The sequence below is a fragment of the Hemicordylus capensis genome, chromosome 1 (genome assembly GCF_027244095.1).
Source record: "Hemicordylus capensis ecotype Gifberg chromosome 1, rHemCap1.1.pri, whole genome shotgun sequence".
NCBI classification, from domain to species: Eukaryota; Metazoa; Chordata; class Lepidosauria; order Squamata; family Cordylidae; genus Hemicordylus; species Hemicordylus capensis.
Window position 1 is genome coordinate 74285108 of NC_069657.1, and position 14798 is coordinate 74299905.

At 43.1% G+C, this 14798-nt stretch overlaps 1 protein-coding gene across 4 annotated transcripts in view; it reads left to right on the forward strand.

The window, feature by feature from the left end:
• The window catches only part of CAPN3 (calpain 3), a 48722-nt gene extending 38141 nt beyond the window's left edge, over positions 1–10581 (forward strand). For all 4 annotated transcript variants that reach the window (XM_053284929.1, XM_053284930.1, XM_053284932.1 and 1 more), the window contains 5 exons: positions 3082–3150; positions 6218–6296; positions 6503–6619; positions 7797–7855; positions 9347–10581. In XM_053284929.1, the coding sequence (XP_053140904.1) occupies positions 3082–3150; positions 6218–6296; positions 6503–6619; positions 7797–7855; positions 9347–9373 (351 nt within the window). In that variant the 3' untranslated portion in view covers positions 9374–10581. The remainder of the gene's footprint in view (positions 1–3081; positions 3151–6217; positions 6297–6502; positions 6620–7796; positions 7856–9346) is intronic.
• Positions 10582–14798: the final 4217 nt, after the last annotated feature.

Consider the following 14798-nt stretch of genomic DNA (forward strand, 5'->3'; position numbering starts at 1 on the left):
CAACCATGGCTTCCTGATCAATACCAGCAAAAGCACTCTGAATCCATCACAGCTCATCGAGCATTTGGTAGTCTTAATCGACACTGGCCAAGGAAGGGACAGTATATCTCTCTCAGGATTGACAGGCCAAACTATGCACCCAAGCTCAGCAAATCACAGGTCTTCCATCAGTGACCCTCCTTATACTAGCCAGTCTACTAGGTTGCATGATCTCCATTGACATCTTGCCATGGGCTCAGTGGCACTCTTGGCCTCCTCCAATGGCTCCTACTGCCTCACTAGGACCAGATCATGGCACAGGCTCACACCTTAATCCTGATTCCATGCCTTCTTCAATCTTCCCTCCAGTAGTGGCTGTCACTATCAATCCCCCAAGGTTCTCCCCTCAAAGAACCTATGAGGACTCAGCTGACAACCTATGTCAGCTGTGGAGCCCACTGCTTCAACAACTTCACACAGGGCTTCTGGTCCCAATCCAAAGTTCAGCACAGTATCAACTGGCTTCCCCAGATACTACAGAGATTCAGGGAGCAAGGGACAGACTTAATTCTAGTGGCCCCATATTGGGCCAGGAGGTTCTCAGATTTAATGGAACTGGTGGTGGAACCTCCATGGCCCCTGCCAGAATGGAAAGATCTACTCACCCAGGGCCTCTCTATTATCCAGAACAGGACTGGCTCCATCTTCATATATGGCTACTGAGTGCACACTCCTAGCTTCCAAGGGTTACCCCAGGCGAATCCAAGATCCAAGAATCCTGGCCTCACAGCATTCCTTCATGAACCAGATCTATCAGACAACTTGGACAACCTTCTTAAAATTGGCAAAGTGAAAACAAGTTCAACCTCACATGTATTCGCCTTCCTCCAAGTGAGCCTGGGAAAAGGGTTACAACAACACTTTTTGCAGACAAGCATCAGCCTTGTCCTCCATACTTTGAATTTCTTCCAAGTCCTCTTTAGCTTCCCACCCAGACATCAAACGTTTCCCTAAAGGAGCTTACAACCTCTCACCACCCACAATTCACCACTATCCATCCTGGAACCTTAACAAGGTCCCTAATGCCCTCACTAAAGCTCCTTTTGAACCTCTTTGGATGGCCTTGCTCAAGTTCCTAACCTACATAGTTCTTTTTCTGGTGGCAATTACCTCTGCACGCAGGGTGTCAGAGTTGGGGGCCCTTTCTGTGCACAACCAACTGTGCATCTTTCAACTGGACTCAGTGGTTCTTAAAATGGACCCAACCTTCTGCCCTAAAGTCAATACTATATTCCACAGGAAGCAAAACATCGTTCTACCTTCTTTCTGTCCCAGGCCTCAGCACCCTAAAGAGAAACCGTGGCACACTCTGGATGTGAAGAGGGCCCTTCATCAAGCGTGCATCCTCTTTTAACCAGATGGACTCTTATGTTCGTTTCTTTTCAAACAGCCACAGTGGGTTCTAAACTGTCCAAAGCCACTCTGGTCCACTGGATCAAGGCATGTGTATAACCACCACATACAAATCATTAGCATTTTGCCCGCTGCTGCAAATCACAACTTACTCTACATGCAGCGCAGCCATCTTGGCAGCTTTTTCAGCCAGCAGCCCCATCTCAGAGATCTGCAGGCCAGCGACATGGACTACAGGTTCACCATTCGTAAGACATTACAAGCTTCATTTGTACCAAACTGCATTGGTGTGTTTGGGCACACTGTTTTTCAACAAGTAGTTTCTACTTAAGCCTTCTAGCTGTTCCATAAACTTTTCTGCCTGGAATCTACTGCTTTGGAAAGTCCCACTAGAATGAATTAAGGATGTGTGAGCAGGTTCGAATCCAAACCTGTTGGAAGTCATATCAGTTTAATTTAATGGCTTGATGTGGGTTTGAAACACACACCGGTCGTGAGAGGGGGTTCACGAATATATATTTTTTGGTACTTACGCCCTCTGGGAGGCTTTTCCAAGGCTATTGGGGGAGTCTGTGGAGGTCCCCCCTCCCTCCGCCAGCCTTTCTTATGTCAAAAAGTGCCCAGTTTGGGTGATCTTCGGCCCTTTCTGGGCCTTTTCCCTCTCATGGTGGCCCTTTTGGTGACTGCCACACATGCACAATGGACCCTACATGGCCAGGTCATGACCCAGGCCATGCAGCGGTCCATTGCGCATGCCTAGCAGCTTCCAAAATGGCCACCTGGGGGGGGGAAGGCCTGGAAAGGGCAAAGATAGCCCAAACAGGGTGCTTTTTGACATAAAGAAGGCCAGCAAGGGGAAGGGGAACCTCTCTGGAACCCCCCCCCATGGCCTTGGAGAAGCCCCCCAAAGGGAATAAGTGTGTGAGTGTTCACAAGCCCCTCCCGAGCCGAGCCAAACCGGGGGGTTCAAAGGGGGCAATACTGAACTGGACCAGTCCAGTCTGAGGCCAGTTTGTACTTGAACCGAACTGGGCCAGCAGGTTTTGTGCACACCCCTAGAATGGATACCATCCTACACCGAGGGAGAAAGTAACACTGGCAGTACTTACCGTGAAGGTTCTTTCTTCCCAGTGTACGAGGGTATCTGACCCACCCTCAGTTTACAGGTGTGGTATATGTTGCATTTCATTTGATTGCCGCTTACCTGGTTTTTTTTTGGGGGGGGAGCCTCTGTTGGCTTTATGTTTCAGTTTCATGGCACCTCTTTATATCATTTCCCCTGTCTTTTCCTTTGTGATACTTGTTGAGGTTGGTCTTTTGTCTCCCCTTTGTGTTTTCTTGCCATTAATTCTCTACGCTGAGACTTCGGACCTGATATTGTCACCAGACAGTCCTGGAACTGGAACTGGGAAGATCCTGCAAAGGCAGCACGGGGCTACTTTCATTTATCTGAAGGTCCTGCCTCAAGGGAGCAAGTGGGCGTGACAGAATGGATACCTTCCTACAGTGGGGAGAAAAATCCTTCATGGTAAGTACTACCAATGTTACTTTTTCATAGCTAAGCAAACCAGCCATTGTTTCAGCACTCTTTAAAAATACTTAAGTGTTTTATAAAACTGTGTTTTCATTCTCACACAGTAATCCTGTTCACTTGGTTTTGAGAAATGTTTGACTTAACACGAACATCAGACAGATGGTTCTGGAAAAATAAACCTTGATGAGTTTCGACACCTTTGGGAGAAGATTAAAAGTTGGCAGGTATTCTTGATTTTTCTTGCATGTGCCTAATTTCTTCTGAAGGCACAATACAATTCTATAAAGTAAAGCTTTATGGGTAAAACTGCATGCAAATGCCACAGCAATCTATGCACAGCATGACAACAGACTAACGTTCAAAAGATGAAGACTAGTCATTCAGCTGAAGGCCACCATCTCCAGTAGCTTTTGTTTTTAATATGTAAAGGCAGTATGTGGGAATTGCTTGTGTGAAAGCAGCTCACTGTCAATATCTTCAAGTTAACAGAGAGGGAGAATGCTAAACTTGAAGCATTTTTCTGTTTATGTGTTAAAATTTCCCTGCACATGGAAAGCTATGTGCAAATTTTAAAAAGCATTAACATGTGGCAAAATTTTAGAATTGAATTTTCTCTAAAGGCATCATGAAAATGCTTCTTTGGGCATTGTCCGTGAATCTTACTAGATCAATCACAGAGAGGCAATACAAGTTTTCCCTCTTCATTTTGGACTTCTATAACTATTCAGGATTTCTTCACACTGTGTAGTGAGATCTAAGGCCTGGTGCATATCTCAAAAGTTTGGGGTGGTTGAAAGCCACCCCACAAAAATAATGATTGAATGATAAACACATAAGATGGATGAGTGCCACATAAAGCGGGGACAGGAAGTCACAGTCCAGACGGAACATGGTGAAACAGACTGGTTCCAGATAGGCAAAGAAGTAAGACTGTATACTTGCTCCTTTATTCAATTTATATGCTGAACATATACTGAAAGAAGCTGGATTGGAAGAAGAAGAGCGTGGTTTTAAAGTTGGAGGAAGAAACATCAATAATCTGTGCTACACTGATGACACCACTGATAGCTGAGAATGCAGATGATCTGTAAGCTCTAGTAATGAAAGTCAAGGAGCACAGTGAAAAAATGGGACTACAACTAAATGTAAAGAAGACTAAACTAATGTCAATGGGTACAACAACCAGCCTCAGAATTGATAATGAAGACGATGAAGAGGTGGATAGCTTCTGCCTTTTAGGATCGACTGTCAACAGTAAAGGATCCAGCAGTCAAGAAACACACCGCAGACTAGCACTTGGTAGGGTTGCAATGAAGGCCTTGGAAAGGATATTTAGATGCCGTGACGTGTCTATACCTGCAAAGATTAGAATCGTTCGGATGATGGTTTTTCCCGTGACACTCTATGGATGCGAAAGCTGGACTTTGAAGAAGCAAGTTAGAAAAAGTATTGACACTTTTGAACTTTGGTGCTTGCGAAGACTTTTGAGGCTACCATGGAAAGTCAGGAAAACACAAATGGATCATAGAACAAATCAATCCAGAATTTTCACTAAAGGCACAAATGACCAGGCTTGAACTATCATACTTCGGACACATTATGCGAAGATCCAGCTCCCTTGAGAAGTCCATAATTCTGGGGAAAGTTGAAGGAAAAAGAAGACAACCAGCAGCAAGGTGGATGGACTCGATCACGACAGCAATGAATTTACCACTGAGAGACCTGAAAGGCCAAGTTGAAGACAGATCATCCTGGAGATAATCTATCTATGTGGTTGCTAAGAGTTGATACCAACCTGATGGCACTTAAATAATCAATCAGTGTGGAAGTGAAGGCATCAGAAAATTTGAGCTTCATTATGCATAAGTTGAGGGGTAGTTTAAAAACCACAATGCATACATGATCCTGTCATGCCTGAAGCATATATGACCTCAACCCCCAGCTGCACAGGATTCTTTTAACTCCATTTTCAGCTGGTCCTAATACTGGAGATGATTCATGCATTTTAATGATTACAATGATTCCCCAACTACTCTTAATCTTGCTTCCAACAGAGGTGTAGAAACAATAGAATGTTACACATGAGGTCCAACTCAATTGTTATCAGGCTATAACAACAATTGGTTTTGACAGCGTGTGTGTGTGTGTGAATGAAAGCAGACAGATCTAGATCTATATATCTCCATCCATCCATCCATCCAGTGGGCAGCCTCATGGGAGGCGCTGGACTTACCCTGTCCAACCAGAACGTGGCAGAAACTAGGGGAGCCATGGCGAGAGCAGAGGCAGCTGGGGGAAGGGCCCGCACCTGACAACCCGGGGAGCGTGGAGCTCAAGAGGCATCTGGGAAGCCACCGCCTGGGTTGGGCATGGAGAAGGTGCTTCCCAATGATGTCAGGGGCCGCAAGGGAATGGGTGGGGCCATGTGAGGCGTAGGGGAGCATAGGGATGGAAGACAGCTGCATGTAAATAGCAAGGAAAGGAGTTAATAAAGGAGGGTGGGGGCTGCCAGCAACTATTTAAGACGCAGGCTGTCTGGGATGAGGAGGCAGGCAGGGAGAGTGGAGGACTCTGCAGAAATGTGAGAGTCTGCCGCCATGACCCCACACAGCCTGGAGGAGGAGGAAGTGGGTGATAGCAAACCCCCTCCCCCCGATGCCCCACAGCCAGGGAGCAAAGCAGGCTGGAACCCCGTCGTGACTATATATACACACACACTGTATATTACACATTCACATACTGTATATATACACCATTTCCAGGTGTGTCCCACCCACCCGCAATAATAGGGGCATTTGCTTTAGGGCAATGGTGAACATTTGGTAACTCAGTAGCAGCTCTCCAGGCATTTGGGTTCATTTTCCCCTCCATTGTCTTTCAGCCAGTTTTGCAAGTCTGGTTGGCTGGTGGAGTGGCATGCTGTTTTTCATCTCTATTTCTTCAGTTGCTCAGGGTGGTTCTTACCTTTTCACCTAATAATTTTCTCCAGTTTCTTTCCTCAGAAAACAGCCTCTCTTGCTCCTCTACTGTCGTGCAGCAAAATTCTCCTGGATGTTAAAATACCCTAGAAAAGTAAAATTTTCTACAAGCTGCCTTTTGCAACTGGTTCCACCTTAGCAAACTGCCATTTTGTGACTGTCTCTGCACCCCCAAGCTGCTAATATGTGCCGATAGCTCCCAAAGCTCTGGGGGGGGGGGAAGCTCTCCTGCTTTAGACAGATTGTTTGGGGCATGGGGAAGGAAGATTTCCTGCAAAACCAAACACTTACCATCATTTTGATTCTTTTCCAGAAAATCTTCAAACGTTATGACACTGATAGTTCAGGAACCATTAACAGCTATGAGATGCGCAATGCCGTTAACGATGGAGGTATGCAGCATCCACTCTTTAATATGCCTTGGACAGGATATTTGCCAATATAGTCTCCATTTTGGTCTCCTTTGAAATGTATAGCATTTCAATAAAAAAACCTACCTGAAGAAGCTTGGAGGAGTAAGAGAACGGAAAAAAGAATGCACGGGCGGACACCATAAAGACCCCCTCATGCAGAATATTTTGTCTGCCTTTCTCCTCAGGATTTCAGCTGAATAACCAACTGTACGACATCATTACCATGCGCTATGCTGACAAGAACATGAACATTGAGTTTGACAGCTTTATCTGCTGTTTTGTAAGATTAGAGGGAATGTTCCGTAAGTTTGTTTTATTTATGTAAAACACTCCATGCTGCTTAAAAGTGCCCAAAGCAGTTAACAAAATCTATTCCATTTTTAAAAAAGCCACATAATTTCTTTTTAAAAGCAGAACAGTAAACTCTTGTCTCCACCTCCAGTGCTATAGGCCTTCACATGGGCTATATCTAGAGCATGGTCAGATTCATCCAAGCTCTTCCTCTCCAGAAGAGGTGTGAATGCTTAGGAGAAATTCATACAATGATGTTTACTGTTAACATTTGCCAGCCTTTCCATCTCAGGAGAAATAGAACAATTCCCATCCTAAATACAGATTTTCCCAAGTACCCATAAGCATTTGCTGCTGTTTACAGTACTGTTTTAGAGATGGGGGAGGATTAGCTGTGAGGATTAGCTGTGAAGTTACTGAAGCAAGTGGGGAAGCAGCTGAGTCAATCTTGAATCCAGTTATTTTAGACCCATAGCCAGCTTTTTCTAGCCAATGAGCCACCTGCTTTTGATATGATCCAGGCATTAAAGAAAGGATATTCTTCACCCACTCTTCTGTCCAGCTGGAATGTTCTAGGCTGTTATGGCCAAAGTGAGAAACTCATTTGCTGCTTAATTTGATTACTCAAAGAGACATTTCACAGAGTACGTTCAGCAATTATCTCATCCACAAGAATAATATACTCATGGGGTCAGACAGATTTCAATAAGGCAGCTATCAGGATCTCCCAAGCTTATCTTCTACTGAGATCCATGAATTCCTTATTCGCATATTACGCTTCTCAGACAAGTCAATGAGTTCTATCAAGTACTGGAATGTGTTATCAGCATCTGCATTACAGTAAGAAATATCTGCCAACAGGATGTACAGTGTCTCAGTGATGATGCAAACTGTTGTGGAAAAGCTTGTGCAATCAGCCCTGCTGCAGTTACTCCCATTATGACAAATGAGAGTAACTGTGGCAGCATTGCTTGTGCAACCCACTCATCCCCAACATAATCGGAGTTGTCATACGTGTTCACAGCAACCCAGACATAGTTCTATAGTGTCAATGAGAAGCTGTGCAGCATATCAGCCACTGAAGTGAGTGATGTCTCACAAGCTTTGGGACTACTCTTTAGTATACTGTTCAGAATTATCTATTTTATGTAGATAAACTCTTTATATACTATTTTTTCTCATTTTTAGGTGCATTTCATGCCTTTGATAAAGATGGAGATGGTATTATTAAACTGAATGTCTTAGAGGTAACTACTTTCACTTTGATTCATTTAAGAACATAAGAACAGCCCTGCTGGATCAGGCCCCAGACCCATCTAGTCCAGCATCCTGTTTCGCACAGTGGTCCACTAGATGCCGCTGGAAGACACAGTTGAGGGCATGCCCTCTCTCCTGCTGTTACTCCCCTGCAGCTGGTACTCAGAGGCATTTCTGTGCAACCACACAGCTGTACGGTTTCAGTTGTTCCCCTTCCTAAAAGGGGGACATACTATAAGTAAGCATATGTACCTGTATTGTAGGGAAGCCATAGGAATTTGGGCTTTCCTCAGGAGCTGGTTCATATGACAACCTATCTGGAAACTGAGTAACGATGTGCATGCCATTTGACATTGGGGGGGGGGGGACATACAAGTCCCCTATAACACAGGTGAACAATTTTTTTCCATTTATTATGCCTGCATTTAAGGTAAATGCAAGATTTCGCCCTCAGAACATTTTATTTGGAACAGTGGGTTTGTAGTGGTACAGATCATAGCATTGGATCCTCTAATCTATTGTGATGTTCTCACCTGTCACCAATTGCGGAAATGTAGAAGCCTTTGGTGAAACCCTGGATTCAGTACAGAGAGCTACATCATTACCCCTAAATAATGGGAACTATCTTAAGTTATACTGCCACTGAGGACTGCTTAAATTATGGCAGTAGTAGGGGATTTAGGGTCAGCATTTAGAACCACCTCTATTCTAGTTTTAATCTGAATGCACATAAATACTTGTGGGTTAAGGGTCCTTGGTTTTATTGGATCCAAGTGGTTCTACCCAGTACATCTACCCAAAGCATTTCAGCCAGAGCAAGACAGAAACATAAAAACCTGTCTGCAGTGACTGTTGTTGGACTACAGCTACCATCATCCCCATCCACAATGGCCACAGCTGTGATTCAACATCTAGGAACATAAGGTTGGGAACTCCTGGCATAGAAAATTGCCTTATGAAACAAATGGCCTAAAGACCGTTGTCTAAGGAGAACCAGGATAAATATCTCTGTGGGATAATTTGTCAAGGATGTATACTACTCAGAATTGCTTAATGCAGATTCTGTCCTGCTGCACCTATTCTCAGGTTTGTGAAAATAATGCAACAGTGTAGTTTTTCTATCATTGCAGTATGGGTGAAGTGGGGATGCAAATCCAATTTTATGATTATGGGTACAAAACTGGGAGAGGAGGAGCTTCCAATTTCATTAACACTAAACACAAAGCTTGCATATATAGCATCTTTCAACTTCTGCAGTAAAGGGCAATGTTTGGTTCACCATCTAGGCACCCAGTGTTCTATGAACGTAGAAATGGGAAGACAGCCGATTTATGCTCTGAGTTTATGCAGGTTTACTCCGAAGTTACTGTGTTCAATGGTACTTGCTTCACAATGAAGCCTTAGGAAGTTTGCAGGCATAACCAAATGTTTGTTCTGCACATTGTTTTAAAATTGCTATTAACACTTTTTTCTTCTTCCAGTGGCTACAGCTCACCATGTATGCCTAAACTTAAGCTGCCTTTCTATCCCTATCTCAAAATTGCACCGATTTTTGACTGAAAAACCATCCAACATTCTCTTGCAAAATAAAGAAGCTCTTGATGTCACTCCTTTGTCAGCTAATGGGAAAGAGTGCAGTTTGACAGCAATGTACACACACACAGAGGCATCTATCTCCCCTTACTAGATGATTGCTGTTAATCTGAAATCTGTCCTTTTTCATTTATCGGTAACTGAGACACGGTAGCACTGTTTCAGATAACAAAGATACCTGCTATCATTGTGATGCGAAATACTTGTTCTAGTGCACAAGGGTGATTCCTCACACCTGCCTTGCAAGCCCTAATTTGAAGAATGTAGCTCTTGCAGTGAGAGATCTGAACGGGCAGGAAGGTTGAACAAGAAGTTATCATTGGACAGATCGTCAAAGATCCTTTAAATTAATTATCTGGTTTTAAAATGAATTCAGCATACTTGAAAATATCATGCCCCATACATGTACTGAGCTATTTGAAACATAATATAGAATTTGCTTTATACTCTCAGCCATATCTAAGCCTTGAGGAATATTCATGTGGCCAAACCTCCTCACTATCATGGGATCATTCAGCAACAGCAGGACATATGAGTATGTACAGTAAAATTGCTTACAGCTCTGCCCATTATGACAGAGCCAGGAGCTATTGGTGAGTTGGTTGTAAGGGGGCCCCAGAAAAAGTATTTTGCTAGTCCTAAAGAGGCATTTTCAGGCTCAGGTTTAAATGCAAAAGCTGAATATCACTGCCCTAATTTAGTAAGTGTCACCCTATCTGTGATTTAATAGGGTCTTTGTTCTTTAAGTAAAGCCCCTATAGAAAGCTGCATCTTGGATATAAACAATTTTGGGCTGCTTTGCATGCAACCTTTTTCCTACACAGAAGTCGCTTATGTGGTAGAGAAGGTATATAAGGAGCTTGTGCTGCTAACATGCATTTGGAAGCTGCACTATCCATGTTAGGAAGACATCATGCAATAGCCATATTGTTATACAAACCATAATGAAAGCACCTTAATAAATGAAAGCATGTTTCTCCAGATGTGCCATATTGAGAGGAAACTCTTCTGAAAAGGGGTACTGTTTGCTAATGTCTAGTAGCTTTAATTTAAAAAAAGGGTTAGGCATTTTTATGCGATTGTTTCATGCGTCAAACATCCACAATAAAAATATTTGTGTTTATGTTCTGAGTGACTGCGATATTTGAATATTAACTTTTGAGGACTTTGAACATCTAGAGTTCAAGCGTTAAGAGTATTTGTGTAACAAAATGTACAGAGGGGAAAAGTAAACATTAGCTCTTTAAATCAGTGAGCATTTCACCAATCTTTCACAATATTAATTTTTGAAACTGGTATGAGACAAATGGAACAAACAACAACAAGTAAGACAAATATCAAGAAGATTAAGCCTGGATTCAGTAGAATTATCTTTAAAAGGTCATGTGGCAAACCAAGGCCATGGGCAACAAGTAGAACAGACCTCTCATTCCTGCATCAGGTAAGCCGATACAGAAGCTTTATGTTCATTAGAAAATAAGATGATTTGGCCTCACTCTGATTAACCCCTGCAAACTGAACAAAGAAGCACCTTTTAAAGTGGTGCCTCTTACATTTAGCAGGATGAGAGAAACGGACCCTGTTCAATAGAGTATAAAGTTCCTTCAGGTAGTTGTTGCTGGCGATTCCCTTCCATTTCCTTTTAGACTGTGAGCTCCTTTGGGACAAGATATATTGATATTCCTCTTGCATGTAAACCACCTTTGGAACTATTTTTTGTTGAAAAGCAATATATTTTTTATTATTATTATTTATTATTATTATTAATAATAATAATAATAATAATAATAATAATAATAATAAAAAGAAACAGTCAGCCACCTAATCACCTGTTGTAAAAAGATCGCACAGACTGACTACAAACAAAGGCATGATAAGGTAGCAGGGATGATACACTGGGACATCTGCAAAAAATACAAGCTAACTGTAACCAAAAATTGGTGGGACCACACAATTGAATAAGTTGTAGAAAATCAAGTTGCAAAAATATTATGGGACTTCCGACTACAAACAGACAAACATCTGCCACACAATACACCAGATATAACTATAGTCGAGAAGAAAGAAAAACAAGTCAAAATAATTGACATAGCAATACCAGGTGATAGCAGAATAGAAGAAATAGAACAAACAACAAAATACAAAGATCTACAAATTGAAATTGAAAGGCTGTGGCAGAAGACCAAAATAATCCCAGTAGTAATTGGCGCCCTAGGTGCAATTCCAAAACAACTTGAAGAGCACCTCAACACCATAGGGGCCACAGAAATCACCATCAGCCAATTACAAAAAGCAACTTTACTGGGAACAGCCTATATTTTGTGATGATATCTATAAAAACAACAACGATATTGATAATAAAATTCAGCCATCCCAGGTCTTTGGGAAGGACTTGATGTCCGGATAAAACAAACCAGTGAATAACACTTGTCTGACTGTGTAAACAAGAAATAATAATATCATGAGTGCATCAAAATTGTTAGGATACTTCCACAGAAGAGACCGACCTGAAAGAGAGAGACTGCATAGTTATGGCAGTCCAGCATCTTTCCATCAAAATACGGGACTCAACCATTTCAAGCTACTTCCACACACAAGTATGATGTCACCTTGTTCATCACAAGTTTGAAAGAAAGACATTTGTGGTCTCTCCTTAGTAGCTGAGAACATGAAGTGTAGAAGAGGAAAAGAAAACACAGCTGCCTGAACAGCTCTATATTAGATGAAGATAAATTTCAATAGAAGCTTTTTATTAAATGAAGATGAAATCTAAATTAAATTTAGATAAATAATTTGTTGTGGGGCTGCTAACAGAGTTTAATTATTTTTATCATCATCTTCAAGATTTTCTTTTTAAAAATCCAACAGTACATTGGGAAGCCTCTAAAGAAACTGAAACCATGAATTGGTTTGGATGAAAGTTAGACCTTCCCTTGAAAAACACCTCTTTGAAATGTGTCAGGAACTCCTATTAATGAGATACCAGCAGTTCTTTTTCTTTTGTTTTGGTTTATAGCAGCTTTTATCCCTCTTTTTTTCACTGTGACATGAAAGTGTAAACTAAAGTACTTCTAGACTATTCAGGAATCTGAAACAAGGCACACACAAAACTTGAAAATGGGGCTGTTTTCCCTGCTTTTTTTTTCTTCTTTTTTTTTAACATAAAACAGCCAAGATGTGGGGCATATAGTTTCTCTCATCGAGGCAGCCAGTATTCTGGACACAGTGCAAGCATGCATGGGATGGAATGTTAGGCTTGGGAGTTCCATTGCCTCTTCACACACTTGGATTTCAGGGAGGGGCACTTCCAGCTGCAATCAGGAATGTGGATCTATGCTTATATCCACAAAATATGACAAAACAGCTGTCATTGTTTATTAGTGTTGCCAAAGCATTCAGAAGCAAAACATTGTGCCTGTTAGGACTACTTTGCTGAGGCTAGTGGTTCCCTCCTCTACCATGCTGCAAAGTTACATGTATTTTTCATGGCACTCGTTATACATTTTAACATACTCTTGTGCCCCAGCCATTTCTTGCATCTCTTGCCCCAGCACAGGAGCTCCAATGGCCTCCCAGCTCCAGGTGGTCTTGGAGGAAACTGACTATCTAGATCCATTTCAAACTGGTTTTCGGATGGGCTATGGGGTGGAGACTGCCTTGGTCAGCCTGATGGATGATCTCTAATTGGGACTTGACAGAAGAAGTGTGACTCAGTTGGTCCTTTTGGAACTCTCGGCGGCTTTCGATACTATCGACCATAGTATCCTTCTGGAACGTCTGAGGGAGTTGGGGGGTGGGAGGCACTGCTTTGCAGTGGTTCCGCCCCTACCTTTCTGGCAGATTCCAGATGGTGTCGATTGGAGACTGTTGCTCTTCAAAATCTGAGCTTTTATATGGGGTCCCTCAGGGCTCTATACTGTCTCCAATGCTTTTTAATATCTACATGAAACCGTTGGAAGAGATCATCAGGAGATTTGGTACTGGGTGTTATCAGTATGCTGATGACACCCAAATCTATTTCTCCATGTCAACATCATCAGGAGAGGGCATATCCTCGCTGAATGCCTGCTTGAAAGCAGTAATGGGCTGGATGAGGGATAACAAACTGAGACTGAATCCAGACAAGATGGAGGTACTTATTGTGCGGGGTCGTCACTCAGGAAGTGATATTGATCTACCTGTTCTAGATGGGGTCACACTTCCTCAGAAGGAATAGGTACGTAGTTTGGGAGTGCTTCCAGATCCACACCTTCCCCTGGTTCCCCAGGTTGAGGCAGTAGCCAGAAGTGCTTTCTACCAGCTTTGGTTGATACGCCAGCTGCGGCTGTTTCTTGAGGTTCATGATCTCAAAACAGTAGTACACTGGTTGGTAATCTTGATTACTGCAATGCGCTCTATGTGGGGCTGCCTTTGTATGTAGTCCAGAAACTGCAATTAATACAAAATGAGGCAGCCAGGTTGGTCTCCGGGTCATCTCGAAGAGACCACATTACTCCTATATTACAGGGGTTGCACTGGCTGCCAATAGGTTTCCGGGCAAAATACAAAGTGATGGTTATAACCTATAAAGCCCTAAACAGCTTAGGCCCACAGTATTTAAGAGAGTGTCTTCTTCTGCATGATCCCCACAGGATCGCTCCTGTGTTCTCCACACAATCACGGCTGAAGCCCTGCTCACAGATGAGTGTCGAACTGTGTCGAACAGTGCAGCAATAGGGAGGCCAGGGGAAGGATGCTCGGCTTCCAAGAATCCCAGAAATGCAACGCGAGAGGAACACAGTGCATTGAGGGATTCACCCTCAAGCCAGGGCACCTGTTCTGGGCACCTGGCTCTGTGTATGCGTGGGCTGCATGTAGGTAAACCCTGGGGTAAAGAGCACACTTGCACACTTTAACCCAGGTAAAAGCCTGGGTCAAAAACTTGGGCTATTGGGGGAGGCAGCGCCAGATCAGCCCCAATCCTAGTGCTTCACATGAGCAACCCTACCCAGATAGAGCTGGGTAGGGCTGCATGTGTGAGCAGCCTCCTCATCTTTTATGAGGCAGGTTGAATGTAATCTGCAATTTAGAGTAGGGGTGTGCAAACAGGTTCATGGCCAGGTCATGACCTTGGAGAAGTCTTCCAGAGGGGGTAGGTTAAAAAAGAAAAGAACCCCCCCCCCAAATTGTTCACTGACCCCCCCATTGAACCAAACCGGGAGCGGGGGGAGTGTCCAAAGGGGGCCAAAACCAAATTGGCCCAATGCAGTTCAGGTTTGGTTTGAACTCAAACCAGGCCAGGTGGTTTTGTGCACATCCCTAGTTTAGAGACAGGCAAATTGAATATACACTAACATTCTG